Source organism: Paroedura picta, chromosome 4 (genome assembly GCF_049243985.1).
Source record: "Paroedura picta isolate Pp20150507F chromosome 4, Ppicta_v3.0, whole genome shotgun sequence".
Classification (NCBI taxonomy): domain Eukaryota; kingdom Metazoa; phylum Chordata; class Lepidosauria; order Squamata; family Gekkonidae; genus Paroedura; species Paroedura picta.
Window position 1 is genome coordinate 10,229,023 of NC_135372.1, and position 15,037 is coordinate 10,244,059.

Consider the following 15,037-nt stretch of genomic DNA (forward strand, 5'->3'; position numbering starts at 1 on the left):
AGGTGGAGATCTGCTAGAATGGACATCTGGAGGGCCGCAGTTTGACTACCCCTGGAATAGAATAATAATTACGCACCACCCTCAGCATACCAGCTCAAGGCGGGTTACAATACGTAGCGGTAGTTAGGCTGAAGTGACTGATGCCCAGCGTCTCCAACCAGCTTTGTGCTGGGATTTGAACTCAGATCTTGTAACTCAAAGGTGATTCCCCTAGCTCAGGAGTGGACTACTGTTCCCATGAGCCCCTACTGTGCTGGCAGAGGCTGATGGGAATGATAGTCCACAGACGTCTGAAGAGCCGCAGTTTGGCCACCCCTGGCGTAGACCTTAGGGCATGCTGGTAGGGGCTCATGGGAACTGTAGTCCACAGATGTCTGAAGAGCCACAGTTTGGCCACCCCTGGCTTAGACCTTAGGGCATACTGGCAGGGGCTCATGGGAACTGTAGTCCACAGACGTCTGAAGAGCCACAGTTTGGCCACCCCTGGCTTAGACCTTAGGGCATACTGTCAGGGGCTCATGGGAACTGTAGTCCACAGACGTCTGAAGAGCCACAGTTTGGCCACCCCTGGCTTAGACCTTAGGGCATGCTGGCAGGGGCTCATGGGAATTGTAGTCCACGGACTTCTGGAGAGCCACAGTTTGGCCACCCCTGCTGACACAAACCCGGGCACCGATTCCATGGAGCTCTCCTGCAGCCCTTCAGGCAGGAAAACACTTTCCTCAAGCCTTTCTTGTCTGCCTTTGGGAGAGGGGGAGAGCGTTTCGCCCCGCATCCGGCTAGGCTTGCTTCCTGAGCAGCTCTGCCTTGGAAGTCCCTGCTGAAAGGAGAGCAATAATTTATGGCAAAAAAAAAAAAAAGCCACTGTTGTCCAATGTCTTCCATCGGCTCCCACTGGAGGGGAAGGGGCCCATTCACCCTAATTAGATTTAAATCCCCCTGGGAGAGGGGGTCGGGGTGCAAGAGTCCAGCCAGCAGAGCTTGCTTAGGGGAGGCTAAGGCGCCAACCTCCAGGTGGGAAATGAAGCTCTCCTAGATCAGCAGCCGGTCTCCAGATTATTCAGCGGTTCTTGTGCTGCATTAGATGGCTAATTTGGAGGGGGTCCCTGAGGTATTCTATCTATGGGGGGTTTAAGATCTCCCCTCCAGACTAGAGAGGTCAGTCCCCCTGGAGAAACTGGCTGGCTGCCACAGTGTGGACAGAATGCCATTGTAGCCCACTGAAATCTCTAACCCCCTCCCCAAATATCCAGGCATCTCTCAACCTGGACCTGGCAACCCTACCTTTTATCCTCCCTGAGCTCCATCCCCTCCCCAAACTCAGAGCGGGCACCATTGTCAGGAGTCCTGTCACCAGTCACTGCCGTGGAGCGGCCTGGACCCGGGTTCAAATCCCAGCTCTCCTATCCAGGAGGCATTAAAGTCCACGAACCGTCACCTGCCCCCACTGAACTCCATGGGGAAATCAAGGCAGCCGATTTGGGGGGGGGGTTGCCTTTCTCCCTCTCTAGCTCGTCATGGCCTGTGGCGGGGCAGTTCCAAACCCAGCCCTCCTCTGGTGGAATCGCGACCCAACTGAACCACCGTGAAGTGCATTGAAGTGCACATGGAAATGATTTCTTCAGAATGTGGCAAGACATCCTCCCGAGAGCTGTGTGTCTCCCAAAGAGCAGCTTTCTCCTCTGCCCTTAAGGATGACCCTGGACTAGGAAAGAGGGTCTGGGGAAGGAAGGAGAAAGGAGAAACCCCCCTGACTGCTTCAGGCCGCAGCTTTCGGGATGACTGAGCTTTCTCACCGGCTTTCTTCCCTTCCATCCTCCTTCGCTTCCCTCTCTCCTTTGCTCCCTAGGCAGAACTGGCATGAGCTCTTCTTTAATTAAGCATTAGGGGGAGGTGGGGGGAGGTGGAGGACGACGACACAGAACTGGATTTTTTAAAGAAAACGACTCCCATGCCCATCGCTGGGTAGTTTTTTCTCCCGTATTCCATCCCAGCCTGAAGTCTCCTTGGCTGCTCTGGATTCTTACAGCCCCCTGGCACTTTGCTTTGTACTAATCCTGTTTCTTTGTCCTTGTTTCTCACCCCTCCCCCCCATCATTTAGGAAAAGAGGAAGCGCCAAACAGAGATCGAAAACAAACGCAGGCAGCTGGAAGACGACCGTCGCCAGCTGCAGCACCTGAAGGTAAGCGGAATGAGGCCGGGGGGGGTGCGGGAGGTCCCCCCAGGGGGGTCTGCCCAGGGGGTGCGGGAGGTCCCCCCAGGGAGGGAGGGTGGGGATCACCCTCTGAGGGCAGAAACGGAGCAGGGAGAGCTTCAAGGAGGAATAATCTCCAAAAGCTGAACCTGGAAAACCAAGGCGGCTGGGGGGATGTGTTAACACTCCCGTGTCTCACGGCGCCAACTTTGAAGAAACCCCCGGACGTGACACGGGGAGAGGCGTCAGCTGGGCAAGCTGTTCACGGTGTATTTTTAGGATCTGCTTTCTCGAAAAACGAGCCGTCGTAAGCAACGCCCACGGAGCGGAGCGTGTCTCTTCATCCTTTCAGCAAGGAACACGGAGGGTGGCGGCTTCAAGCGTGCAGGGCCAGAGTCGGGTGGGGTGGGGTAGGGTGGGGTGGGTGGTCCGGCATGATCAGACTCCCATCTGGCGCCCACCCCGACCCGAGATGTGGGTCAGTCTCGTAAAGAGAGAGGGCAGCAGAGCAAGCAGCCCCTCCGGAGAGCATCCCCCTTGCAGATGGGGTTGCCAACAGCCTGGAGACAAAACAGGCCGGGCCCTTTAATAGTGACTTGGTGGGATGCTGTTGACCAGCTCTGGGCTGGGAAATAGCTGGAGACTTTGGGGGCAGAGCCAGGGGAGGGTGGGATTTGGGGCGGGGAAGGACCTCAGTGTGACCCCGTGATGTTATTTGCCTCCATGCCTCCGTGGAGCTGGGGCCTCCCAGAACCCCCCTGGCTCTCCAGCCTTCAGAGATCAGTTGCCCTGGAGGGAAGGGACACTTCAGAGGGGGGGGGGGGGCTATGGCGCTCTATCTCTCCCCTTCCCTCCCCAGCATCAAACAGCCTCAAAAGAACGTGGGGGCGTAACACTCCAGTCCCGCAGGCATTAAAAGCCCCACAATGGCCACAACTTGTGGGTGCGGCGGTGGGGTGTGGATACAAAAATTTTGATGGGCACTTTTTTCCTCCTGGGTCCACCAAAACATGCAGCCAGGCCTGGATCCCGACCAGTTTTGCATGAAGGAAAATAGCGGGCTGCTCCCCACCCCCACAGACACCCACGCTTTGGTTTGCTCTCCCTCCCAGTCCAAAACCTTGCGGGAAAGATGGCTGCTGGAAGGAGCTCCTTCATCCACTGCGGAGGAAGGGGAAGCCATGAAGAAGCAGATGGACCAGGACGACTTGAAGGTGAAGGAGCTGGAAGAGAGCATCCAGAGGTAATTCGCAGGCCGGCCCTTCCCCAGGGAGACCCCGGAGCAATTTTATCCTAGGCCTATTCTGCACACAATCGATAATGTACATTCAATGCCCTTTAGGAGTCGATCTACCTGTTCTGCACAGGAAAATCCAGCTGCCAAAGCACAGTGGAAGTGCATTATCCTATGTGTGCATAACGGGCCCTAGTAACACCTGGAGCCTGTGCTACGGGCACCGTGGTTCCAGGGTCCCCCTACTGCTGCATGGCCTGGGGGGGGGGCTTCACACTGTGATAGAGGGTCTTTGTACTTATGTGACTTGCGGATCCCAAGAACAAAAAAAGGGCAACATCTGTGCTCTGTTATTCACTGAGCATGCACATTGCTCGTTGAGCATGCATTGTGCCCATGAGCGCATGGCAGAACAACCTCATCTGCAGTAGCCTAGTAGCATTTCCCCCTGTGCTGTACCACTGGCTCTTCTTATAGGTTTTCCTTGGAAGTAGGGAAGTAGAACTTGTTTCTTATTCCCTACTTTCCACTGCCCAGAGGAGTCTCAAAGCAGCTTACAAACACCTCTCCTTTTCTTTCCCCACCACAGACAGGTAGGCAGGGCTGAGAGAGCTGTAAGGGAACTGCTCTGTGAGAACAGCTCTAAGAGAACTTGGACAAGCCCTATGGGGTCAGGGGTGGCTTATCAGCACTGTCCACCCCTGAGGCACCAAACGGGGAGATTAAAATGGATCCCTTCTGCCAGGATTTAATTTCCTCCTCTTAATTCACAGATATCTGTAAACCTGGCTGCCCTTTCTCAGGATGGGGCCAGGATTCTATCAACCGTCTCACAAATATATATTTTTCTATGGCTCATCTCTTCCTCTGAGTGCCCACATTGGACAATGCCAGAGGAGGGGCAAGATGGGAGGGGCTGGGACACACTTTGTTTGCAGTTACAATTTGTGGCTTTATTGCATTTCAAGAATGAGCACGCCACAGCCGTTTGCATCCCGTTCACAGCGGAGCGCTGAAAGTTGCACGCAGCGCTTATCCTCCTAAGGACCCTGCGAGGTAGACTCTGCTGAGCGATTAGCGACTGGCGGCAAGGAACCCAGTTAACTGCATAGTGGGGCAGGTGCCAACGCTGGCTTGCGTAATGCCTGGATATTCAGGGGTGAAGCCTAGGCAGAACGGAATTTGGGGAGGAAAAGGACTTTTATGGTGCTCTCGAGCCCATCCTCCCAAGCTGGAACTGACACCCCTTGTCTGGAGAGCTGTACCAGTTCCAGGAGCATGGTACCCTCATGTGGAAGATTGAAACCTGGATTCCCCTGGTCAAAATTCATCAAGCCAAAGGCGGTCCCCTTTCTCACCCTGGCCCCTCTCTTCAGCTCTGTCCACATCTCTGTAGCAGCAAGCCTGCAAAAGTGAGATCTTGGCTCCTCGAAGCACCGGGCTGGAAATGAAATCGGAACAACAATGCAGCTGACCCTCTGCCCCGCCCCTTCTTTTGCACGTCCCTTTGCACGATGATCCGTCACAGAGTGTTCCTGGCAACTCCTGCGTTGCTCCGAAAGAGCAGCCAGAGCAAGCCCCCCCCCCCCGCCCCAAGCCAGTGGAAATGTGCTCTCTCTCTCTCTTTCTCTCAGATCTCTGAGTGCAGATCAGACCCAGAGGTTTCCCCAGAGTCCTTTCAAGAGGCTGTCCAGGCGCATCAGTGGGGCGGGGACAGTCGAAGTTCAACAAAAACAGCTCTCTTGCACCAATTGGAATGAACCGTTGCAAATATGTAACACTTCCTGGGATTTTCTGGCAAACAGATCTTTGCCAGAATTCCCCAGTTAGGAACGCTGTTTGTATCTAGTGACCCAAGTCCCTGTTTTGTTTGCCTTTTCACAAGCAAGGCCCAAGAACTTGGGACTTCTTGGCGGTAGCTTTGAAGCTCTGTATGCAAAATGTTGGGGGCCCTCATTCATCTCCTTTTAAACATCTGCTGGAAAAGTCTGTCTCTGAAACAGAAAGCAAAAAAACCTAACTAGAATTAGGTAGGATCAGAAGATTTGGAAGTTTGTGCAGTTTAGACAACCTGTTATGAAATTATATAAGCATTTATTGTTGCGCAGCTTTTAAAAAGCTGGGTCCAATTTTGACACACATACATGGACAAAAAACGAAATACACAAGGCAGCCAGCAAAATGAATAGATTATAAAGGTAAAGGTATCCCCTGTGCAAGCACCAAGTCATGTCTGACCCTTGGGGTGACGCCCTCTAGCGTTTTCATGGCAGACTCAATACGGGGTGGTTTGCCAGTGCCTTCCCCAGTCATTACCGTTTACCCCCCAGCAAGCAAGCTGGGTACTCATTTTACCGACCCCGGAAGGATGGAAGGCTGAGTCAACCTTGAGCCGGCTGCTGGGATTGAACTCCCAGCCTCATGGGCAAAGCTTTCAGACGGCTGCCTTACCACTCTGCGCCACAGGAGGCTCTGAATATAAGAACCTGTAAAAGATAAGAGAATGGAATAATTGCTATGAATCCAGGCAACTCCAGTCAGTAGCAAGAGAGAATATAAAATCATCAGGCTTACTTATTTTTTAGGGTGACACAATCAATCAAAATGGATCAGAAAGAAAATGTCAATCTATCAAACCTTTCAAGTCTACAGCTTTCTGTTCTATGCAACATTTCTCCCCTTCTTGTACTTTGTTTAAAGTCTATTTTTGACCTGGCATAGAAAATCTGGGCCTTTGTTGTTGTGTTTTTTTAAACTCCTCCCTCCTGTTGATTAGAAGATCAGCTGGGTTTTCTGTACCCCACTTTTTACTATGCAAAAGAGTCTCAAAGCAGCTCACAGTTGCCTTCCCTTCCTCTCCCCACAACAGACACCCTGTGCGATAGGGAAGGCTGAGAGAGCCCCGAGAGAACTGGGACTGGCCCAAGGTCACCAAGCATCCCTCATGCATCTCAAAGCAGCTTCCAATCGCCTTTCCTTCCTCTCCCCACAACAGACATCCTGTGAGGGAGGTGAAGCCAAGAGAGCTCTGAGAGAATGGTGACTGGCCCAAGGTCACCCAGCTGGCTACAGAGGGAGGAAGAGCTGGGAAATATACCCTGATCTCCAGAATAGAGGCCTCCACTTTTAACCACTACACCAAGCTAGGTAGCTGCTTGCTTGGTATTTGAAACGGATGTTTTTGTGGTTGTAAACAACGTGGCAAGGAGGGAAAGTGATTCAGTACAGCCAGATCTCATCTGATCTCGGAGGCTAAACAGGGTCGTTACTCTGAAGTGAGCCCACCAAAGACTCTGCATAGAAAGGCAGTCACCTGCCCCGATGCCGTTTACACGCACAAAAACAACTTAGCCCAATTGTTTTGTTGGTGTGCGTGTGTTGGCGCATGAGTGCTATTAATGAAAACGTGCATAACTTTTAAAAAGAGGGTAGCAGAAAGAAAGAAAAAAGGAGGCGCAGTGAACAACTTTGCAAAACTACCGAAATAATAAAATCAAATAAACGAGCGAAAGGATAAAGACTCCTTGTGGTTATTTTGTAGCAGCCAAAGTATTCCAGCGAGCGAGCTTCCTTCCAGGAGCAGCTAAGATCACTGGAGGGAAGAATATAGGACATCATGCACAAGACACGGCAGACTTACCACAGTCCCGTACCCCTTTAGAAGGGCGGCAGTCCAAGCTAGTCCACGCTTTATGAGGTCTTGGGAGCTAAGCAGGGTCAGCCCTGGTGAGGACTTGGAGGGAAGAGAGCCAAAGTCTTGCTGTGAGAAGAGAGGGAATCACACATCACTCTGAACGTCCCTTGCCTTAAAAACCCCATGGGGGTTGCCATAGATCAATTGTGAGTTTTTAATTCTTTAATTTATAATTGGCGTTCTAGGACCCTCCCCACTGGGCCCAGCTATCTTGATGGCGGTTACTGTTATGCCCCTCCTGGATGTCCCTCAAAAAGTCTTGGGTGCAGTGATTTCCTTTGGCATGAATTCTGCCTCCGTTACCTTGCGAACTAAGACACCTATACCAGGTCCACGGCTTCCTCGTGGGAGAAGCAGGGGTGGCTGTCCCCATCCAAGTCTGTAGAAGGTCTACTGTTTGGTGTGAACCCAGGACACTTTAGAATTCACTCCATCTTGCTGTCTTCCAGTTAGGAGCTCTTAAGCAGCCAAATCTCCTCTCGTTCCAGGTTGGAGAAGGAGTTGGAACTATTTGAAAATGGAGTCTCGGCATCTTCCACCAGAGACACGTTGTCGGAGGAGGTCACCAATTCACCAAAGGTCAGGAGTTTCAACTTAGGATATTCGTACTCCTACCCTTACTCCAAAGAGGCTGCCTTCCGTTTACTTGTATTTCGTCTCCTCCTTTCACCCCTGTGGGGACCCAAAGCAGCCTATGTCATTCTCCTCTCCGCCATTTTATTTCACAACAATCCTGTGAGGTAGGTTAGGCTGAGATAGATCGCCTGGCCCAGCGTCACCCAAGGAGCTTAGAGGCTGAGTGGAGGTGTGAACTTGGCTCTCCACAATCCAAGTCCAAAGCATTTCCCAACCTTTTGATTGTGGAGGAATCCCTGAAATATCACCTGATGTGGTGATGTGCCAGAGAATGCGGGAGCCATTCAACAGATTGATCAGTCATTTAGAAGAAGAAGAAGAAGAGTTGGTCCTTATATGCCACTTTTCTCTACCTGAAGGAGTCTCAAAGCGGCTTCCAATCACCTTCCCTTTCTTCTCCCCACAACAGACACCCTGTGAGGCAGGGGAGCCTGAAAGAGCCCTGATATTACTGAAGAAGAAGAGTTGGTTCTTAGATGCCGCTTTTCTCTGCCTGAAGGAGTCTCAAACTGGCTTACATTCGCCTTCCCTTTCCTCTTCCCCCACAACAGACACCCTGTGAGGGAGTTGAGGCTGAGAGAGCCCTGATATTCCTGCTCAGCCAGAACCGCTTTATGATTTCTGTGGTGAGCCCAAGGTCACCCAGATGCCTGTGGAGGAGGAGCGGGGAATCAAACACGGCTTGACAGATTAGAAATCCATGCTCCTAACCACTCCACCAAGCTGGCTCCATTTCCATTGTGGAGAGAGAGACTGGGCCTGTAGAGCCACAGGAGACGTGGGCTCCAGTGACGTCTCGTGATGTCAGTGGCCATCCAAGCTTCTGGGAAAGGCCGCATAACCCCAGGAGTCCCCGAAATCCTGGTTTGGAATCTCTGGCCTAACCACTGCAACACACTGGCTCTCAAAACATGAATGCCATCCTAAATTCCCCCGCCCAGTAACATTTCCAACCCTGATAGAGTGTACATTTGAGTATCCAAAACCTAGGACCCCCGATTCCGCACCCCACAGGTGTTTCGTATTCTGTATAGGTGCAGTGGAAAAACATTCTGTAATCCTAGAACTTGTGGGCTCCCAGTGGCACAATAGGCACTTTATTCAGGGCGCAGGAAAGGAAGCGTCCCTTCTCCGAGGCATGATTAACGTGCGTAGTTCACTGTCGCCCGGCGTCGCCATGACGACTGGCTGAGATGGCTTTGCCAGTGGATTGAGAAAGGTCACCAGGGATATTGCTATCAATGGCTATTATCCATCACTACTTAAAGCGCCTTCCGTGTCCAGAGGCAATGCCCCTCTGTTGCCAGGGAGAGAGGCTGTGGCCTAGGCTGTCAGTGGGACCGTCTTCGTCAGCCACTGTGGGAAACGGCGCTGGATTAGGCCTCAGTTTATGTTCACGTGGTGGGAGCAGGCCGACATTTTCTCCCTTTCTCAAAGCCTTGCCGATAGAGGAGGGAAGCCCCCCGTAGACCCGACTTGCGGGAGACTGAGGAGTAGCAAAAGGGAAACAATTTACTGTGCAGTTCGTTCAGGGGGCAACGGCTAGCACAGCGCTTTTTGAAGAGAAGATGGCTGTAGCCATCTTGAACTGGAGTAGGAGAAATAGATTCGAGGCCAGTAAATATCCGATGGCACCTTGACTCACAAAAGCTTATACCTCCAAAAACTTGTTGGTCTCGGTCAGGGATAGCCAAACGGTGGCTCTCCAGGGGTGCATGGACTACAGTTCCCATGAGCCCCTGCCAGCATGCGCCGGCAGGGGCTCATGGGAACTGTAGTCCATGGACAACTGGAGAACTAAGGTTTGGCCACGCCTGGTCTCGGTGCTAATGGACTCAAACCTAGCTATTTTGGGGATAGCTTCTCTCTCTGACCTACGTCACAAGACTTCTGTGAGGGTGAAACCAGATGCACACAATTAACGCGTCTTCTCTTTCTTTCTGCAGACTCCTCTGGGCTCAGCCAAGCGTAAGTCTAATTGCATGAATTGTACTCTTAAAAAAAAACAAAAAACCACACACTACGTTTTGAGAACAGAGAGGTAAGCTGTCTAGGGGGGCAGCCAAACCCTTTATCTCCTGGGAAATCTGTGCTGTTCAGCTAGCTGCAGTACCACCCATGGCCACCCACAACGGTGGCAGTGGAGAGCAAGTGTCCAGTTGCTCCTTTCGGGCAAGGGGTGGCTGGGTATGACAAGAAAAAGGAGAGAGGGGAGGGGGTGGGCTGCTGTGCAAGTCCCTAAGTTGGAGCCCTGCATGCTCAGGGTGGTAGGATTTTGCAAGGGAGCTCCAACCAACCCCACTTCTGGCTCCAGTTGACGAGAGAGGCGTGGCAGCCGTCACTTCTGCCCCATGGGGGATCCCTTCCCAGGGTCTCAGCAGTTTCTCACGGATGTGCAAGTAGGCATAGATGCCCCCTGACCATTTCCAAGGAATAACTCCCTTTCTCTCTTCTTTCCCCCTCCTCCATGTGGACCCAAAGCCTCCAACAGCCCCATAGCCGGTGGCATGATGAAGGCAGGTACGTTGCGTTTTGTCCCTCAGCTCCCCTCTCCTCCCCACCAGGCGCTTGTTCTAACCCTGTTGCCTGAGGGATGGGCAAGGCTTTGCGCTTTTCACCTGGCATGCTTGGCCTGCGGTTGCCAGCACCTGGGGGAAACGACCCTCAGGCTGCAAGAACAGTGGGCGGGGCACGGGCCCCGATGTCTGCACTCCGGCAGTGTCGTTTTTGCTGTTTTGTATTTTGTGTCGCTTGCTGCTAGGTGACATGCACTTTAAGTGGATTGTCGTACATTAATTTCAGTCTGCCAGGTGATAAACCTGTGCTGGGACTCTGCCACAGGTGATGTTTTCCATGTCAGGATTTAAATGGACAGACAAGACAGAAGTGCCCTGAGCATGTCCAGAGTGCTATTTCTTCTACCCTTTGAGGAGCTATATAAACATCAGGGATAAGAAGAGAAGGGTATCAGGGAAGAGTTGATATCCAATATTTCTTTTTCACCTTTTCGAAAGAAATTAAGAGAGCCAGCCTTGGTATAGCGGTTAAGAGTGGTGGCTTCTAATCTGGTGAGCCGGGTTTGTTGGCCTGCTCCTACACATGCAGCCAGCTGGGCGACCTTGGGCTAGTCACAGCACTGATCAAGCTGTTCTTGACTGAGCAGAAATATCAGGACTCTCTCAGCCTCACCTCCCTCACAGGGTGTCTGTTGTGGAGAGATGCCAAGGAAGGTGACTGTAAGCCGCTTTGAGCCTCCTTCAGGTAGAGAAAAGCGGCATAGAAGAACCAACTCTTCTTCTTCTTCAGTGATATCAGGGCTCTCTCAGTCCCACCCCCCTCACAGGGTGTCTGTTGTGGGGAGAGGAAAGGGAAGGCGACCGTAAGCCACTTTGAGCCTCCTTCAGGTACAGAAAAGCGGCGTATAAGAGCCAACTCTTCTTCGTCTTCAGTAATCTCAGTGCTCTCTCAGCCTCCTCTCCCTCACAGGGTGTCTGTTGTGCGGAGAGGGAAGGGAAGGAGAATGTAAGCTGCTTTGAGTCTCCTTTGGGTAGAGACATGCGGCATATAAGAACCAACTCTTCTGCCTCTTCTGAACACGGCACAATTTAATTAGCTGCCTCAGCTAGCCTGATCGCATCAGATACTCGTAGCCAAGCAGGGTCAGCCCTGGCCAGTGTCTATATGAGAGACCATCATGGAAGTCCAGGGTCGTGGTACAGAGACAGGCAAGGCCAAACCCCCTCTGAATGTCTCTTGCCTCGAAAACCTTATGGCCGGGGTGGCCAAACTGTGGCTCTCCAGATGTCCATAGACTACAGTCCCCATGAGGCTGTAAGTTGACCACAACTTGATGACAAAATTTTTTTTTTAATTATTACACCTGTAGAAGCCAATCACCTGTGGGTGGCTGTGAAGTCCCAGGAGCTAGTTGAATGGGTCTTCCACGTTCAAGAGCAGTCTACCATCAAACAGCAGGTGCTGGGAGATGAGCAACTTGGGGGGAGATGCCCTGCCTCTTTCTGCCTTGCTCTGTGGGCCAGCCACTCTGAATTTGGATCTGGTGCCATTCTTGCCCCATTCATTTGTTTCCTGGAGTATTTCGTAAGGAGAGCATAGCCCTAAACTCTGGGCCCACTTGCCCGTAAAACTTTGCCGTTCCCTCCTTTTTCCGTCAGAGAAATCTCCGAAATTTAAGTTCCGTGGCCCAATGCTTAGGGAGGGGAAGGAAGGTTGGAGAGAGAGTGCCCCCAACTGCATTCCCCCTTCTCCGTCCCGTTTCACTTTAGCACCAATCAGAACGGCTTTTGCCTGGACAGAGGGCTGAGCTGCAGCCATTGCAAAGTCAAAGGAAGGCCGATGGATGGGACGGCAAATGGAGCCAGCCTTGGGAAAGCAGGGTTGACTGGTGGCTGGGAGCCACGAACAGCCCCTCGGTGATAAAGGGTGGAGCGGCCCCTTTTGCACCAGGCTGGCTGGGCAGCTGCAGCAGTCGATCACTTTCCCTGCTTTAGGGGCCAACATTATTTATATAACCTCCTTTTCGGTCTCCCCTTGATTCATGGGCGGGGGGGGGGAGGGGGAGCAGGGCACATGCATAGCCCACATCCACGACAGGCGAGGGGTGGGTGAAAAAGAGCCATAGCAGTTAACCGGTTATTCCACCAATGCATTACCCCACCTTCTCCAGACACACCCTGCAGGGCTTTTGTCAGGATCACAAGATAAGGCAGGGAGCCGGCCTGCCGCCGTTCAGGAATGCCTCACAGATTAATCCCAACGGGATGAATTGTCGTTGTCATTCCCCCCCCGCCCCCAATGGTGTACACTGAGGGCCATTCCGCACGACTTTAATATAGCACTAGTCTTACATCTTGTTTTCGCCGCTAAAACTACGTTCCGCATGACGTCGTGAGCAATCTGCAACACTCCTGCAACACTAGCGCGAAAATCACTTCGTTGTAGCGATTTCCGGGGAATCCAGAAAAGTGGATTCACCCTCAGAAAAATGCTACACTCTTGCCAACAACCTGCAACACTTGCGAAAAAGACATGTGTGTTCTCAATGTAGCGGTTGCAACAAAGTCCCTCCCCCTGGCTCTCTCCTCCGAATTTCTGGCAAAGCGATCGCCATTTTTTCCCCTCAGAGCGGGGAAAGCAAGGAAGCTCCCCTAAGTCCCCAAGCACAACACAGCCCCCTGTTCGCCAGTTCCCTTTAATTTTGGCCAAAAGGTGCGCCTGTGCGGGGGGGGGGGTTATTTTCCACTCGGGGGAGCGTGGTAACGATGAATCGCCAGCTCACACACCAGCTAAATGGGCCTCTCTCCTTGCAACGAATCAACACATATTCGTTGCAACATGTGTGCTTTTTTTTTAAACTGTGTTTAAAGGGAAAGGGTCTTTTCGGGAGCATGATAACAACCACCCATTGGCTGTTCCGTTTCATTGACGGCCAGGGGCGGGAACAAGCACATATGCTGCTTGCCCCATCTGTCTCCGTACAACTGTGAGACATTCCAGCCAGGGAATTGCTGGTAACTAACCCAAGGCCAGGGAATCAAACTCAAAATTCCATTACATTGCCATTACCTTAGAGTCACATTATCGCAAATAAAATAGTGAGGATACATGAATTGAACAAGATTAGCATGAATAATGAGATAAGAAACCTATGTCCTTGTTGAGTCCTGGGTATGTCATAGCTTTGACTGTTGTAAATACCAAGGTTTGCCATTTCTTGGCTTACATAAAATGTGGAAGCCTGTCTCCAAGGGACGTCCCCACTGAGCTCTGTGTGGCCTGGGAACTTTAGGTCAAACTAGTTTTCAGAGCTTCGCAGAGCTTGCTTCCGTCCGGAGATTGCCCTGTAGAATTGCTTTTCATTTCCTTTTGCCCACCTTGCCTGCTGACCGCCTGGCCTCCTACCGCCTCTGAAGGAAAATCTCTCCCAGCAAAGAGCATGCTTGTCCCTCGCACACTTTCCTGCCGCCGGCTGACACAACCCCGCCTGGCAGCGCATGGGCTTCTTACCTTTTGCAGCGCTGCCACTGCTTCACTGCAGCCGCTCAATCAGATGTCACGAGCCGCCTTAGGCAAGGCCAGGAGGGACGGACAACGGGCGGGATCTCTGCAATCGGACATTTTAGCTGTCTGCCAGGAAGGGGTGGGGGCCTCGGATTCTCCGGCTGTCTCCTCCCTCGATCGCCACACCTCCCTCCCCTCTGGGTTTCTTTTGCTACACCTCAGCCCGCTCGGTCCCAGCCCAAACTCTGCCTCTGGTTCCTTGCTCAAGCAAGGTGGCAGCCTGCTCTCTTGTCGGGTTCCCCTTTGCCAAATCAACCTCCAGGTGGGCCTGGGCGTTCTCCCAGATTTGCCACAAACCTCTGGACTACAGAGATCAGTTCCTGTGGAGAAAAGGGGAGGGTGGGCTTTGGGGCATGACACCCTGCTGAGCTCCCTCTTGAAACCCCTAAATCTCCAGGAATGTCCCAGCTTGGAGCTGGCAACCCTCATTGTAAGTATATTGGGACAGAGAGTTTTCGTCTTTTTTTTTGTTTTGTTTTGTTATGCTGCTCCAAAGATAACGCGACCCAAGACTCGTCAGCCTGGTTGATTCCCCGAAGAAAAAGAAAAAAGCCGGACAATGAGTCTTTCTCTGAGTCTTCTAATCCAGGCGTAGTCAACCTGTGGTCCTCCAGATGTCCATGGACTACAATTCCCATGAGCCCCTGCCAGCATTTGCTGGCAGGGGCTCATGGGAATTGTAGTGCATGGACATCTGGAGGACCACAGGTTGACTACCGCTGTTCTAATCAATCAAAATGCAGACCAGTAAGCAAACGTTTTTGTTCTTCAGAACTTCATCAGTGACTCAGTTATCGAAAGTATTCTCGCTCAACAGTTTCTTGTGGCTGCATCAGTATCCGACCATATTCACTGCAATATTTTTAAATAGGGGACCGGGTAGACGGACGAACGGGAGTCAGACAATTGTGCATTTCTACCCGGTCCCCCATTAACAAATATTCCTGTGAAAATAGTTGGATACTGATGGAGCCACAAGAAAGTATTGAGCGAGAATCCTTTCGATTATTGAGTCACCGATGAAGTTCTGAAGAACGAAAACTTTTGTTTACCCATCTGCGCTTTGATTGATTAGAAGACAGAGGAGAGAGTCGTTCTCCGGCTGTTTTCATTTCGTTTGGAGGCTCCAAGGAGCTGGTAGGAGTGTCCGACTGACCTGTAGGCCCACAAAGGATTCTGGGAAGGAGCATAACGCCC

General features: G+C 51.9%; 1 protein-coding gene and 1 long non-coding RNA gene across 3 annotated transcripts in view; one reads left to right on the forward strand and one right to left on the reverse strand.

The window, feature by feature from the left end:
* Window positions 1–15,037, forward strand: part of PALM (paralemmin) — a 49,764-nt gene that overhangs the window by 25,360 nt on the left and 9,367 nt on the right. For both annotated transcript variants that reach the window (XM_077331803.1, XM_077331804.1), the window contains exons 3-7: window positions 2,103–2,183; window positions 3,308–3,438; window positions 7,612–7,702; window positions 9,706–9,727; window positions 10,241–10,279. In XM_077331803.1, the coding sequence (XP_077187918.1) occupies window positions 2,103–2,183; window positions 3,308–3,438; window positions 7,612–7,702; window positions 9,706–9,727; window positions 10,241–10,279 (364 nt within the window). The remainder of the gene's footprint in view (window positions 1–2,102; window positions 2,184–3,307; window positions 3,439–7,611; window positions 7,703–9,705; window positions 9,728–10,240; window positions 10,280–15,037) is intronic.
* LOC143834902 (uncharacterized) overlaps window positions 5,605–15,037 on the reverse strand; it is a 50,752-nt gene continuing 41,319 nt past the window's right edge. The window contains exons 3-4 of the long non-coding RNA XR_013229927.1: window positions 7,070–7,189; window positions 5,605–5,915 (exon numbers count right to left, since the gene is read on the reverse strand). This is a non-coding gene — a long non-coding RNA (uncharacterized LOC143834902). The remainder of the gene's footprint in view (window positions 5,916–7,069; window positions 7,190–15,037) is intronic.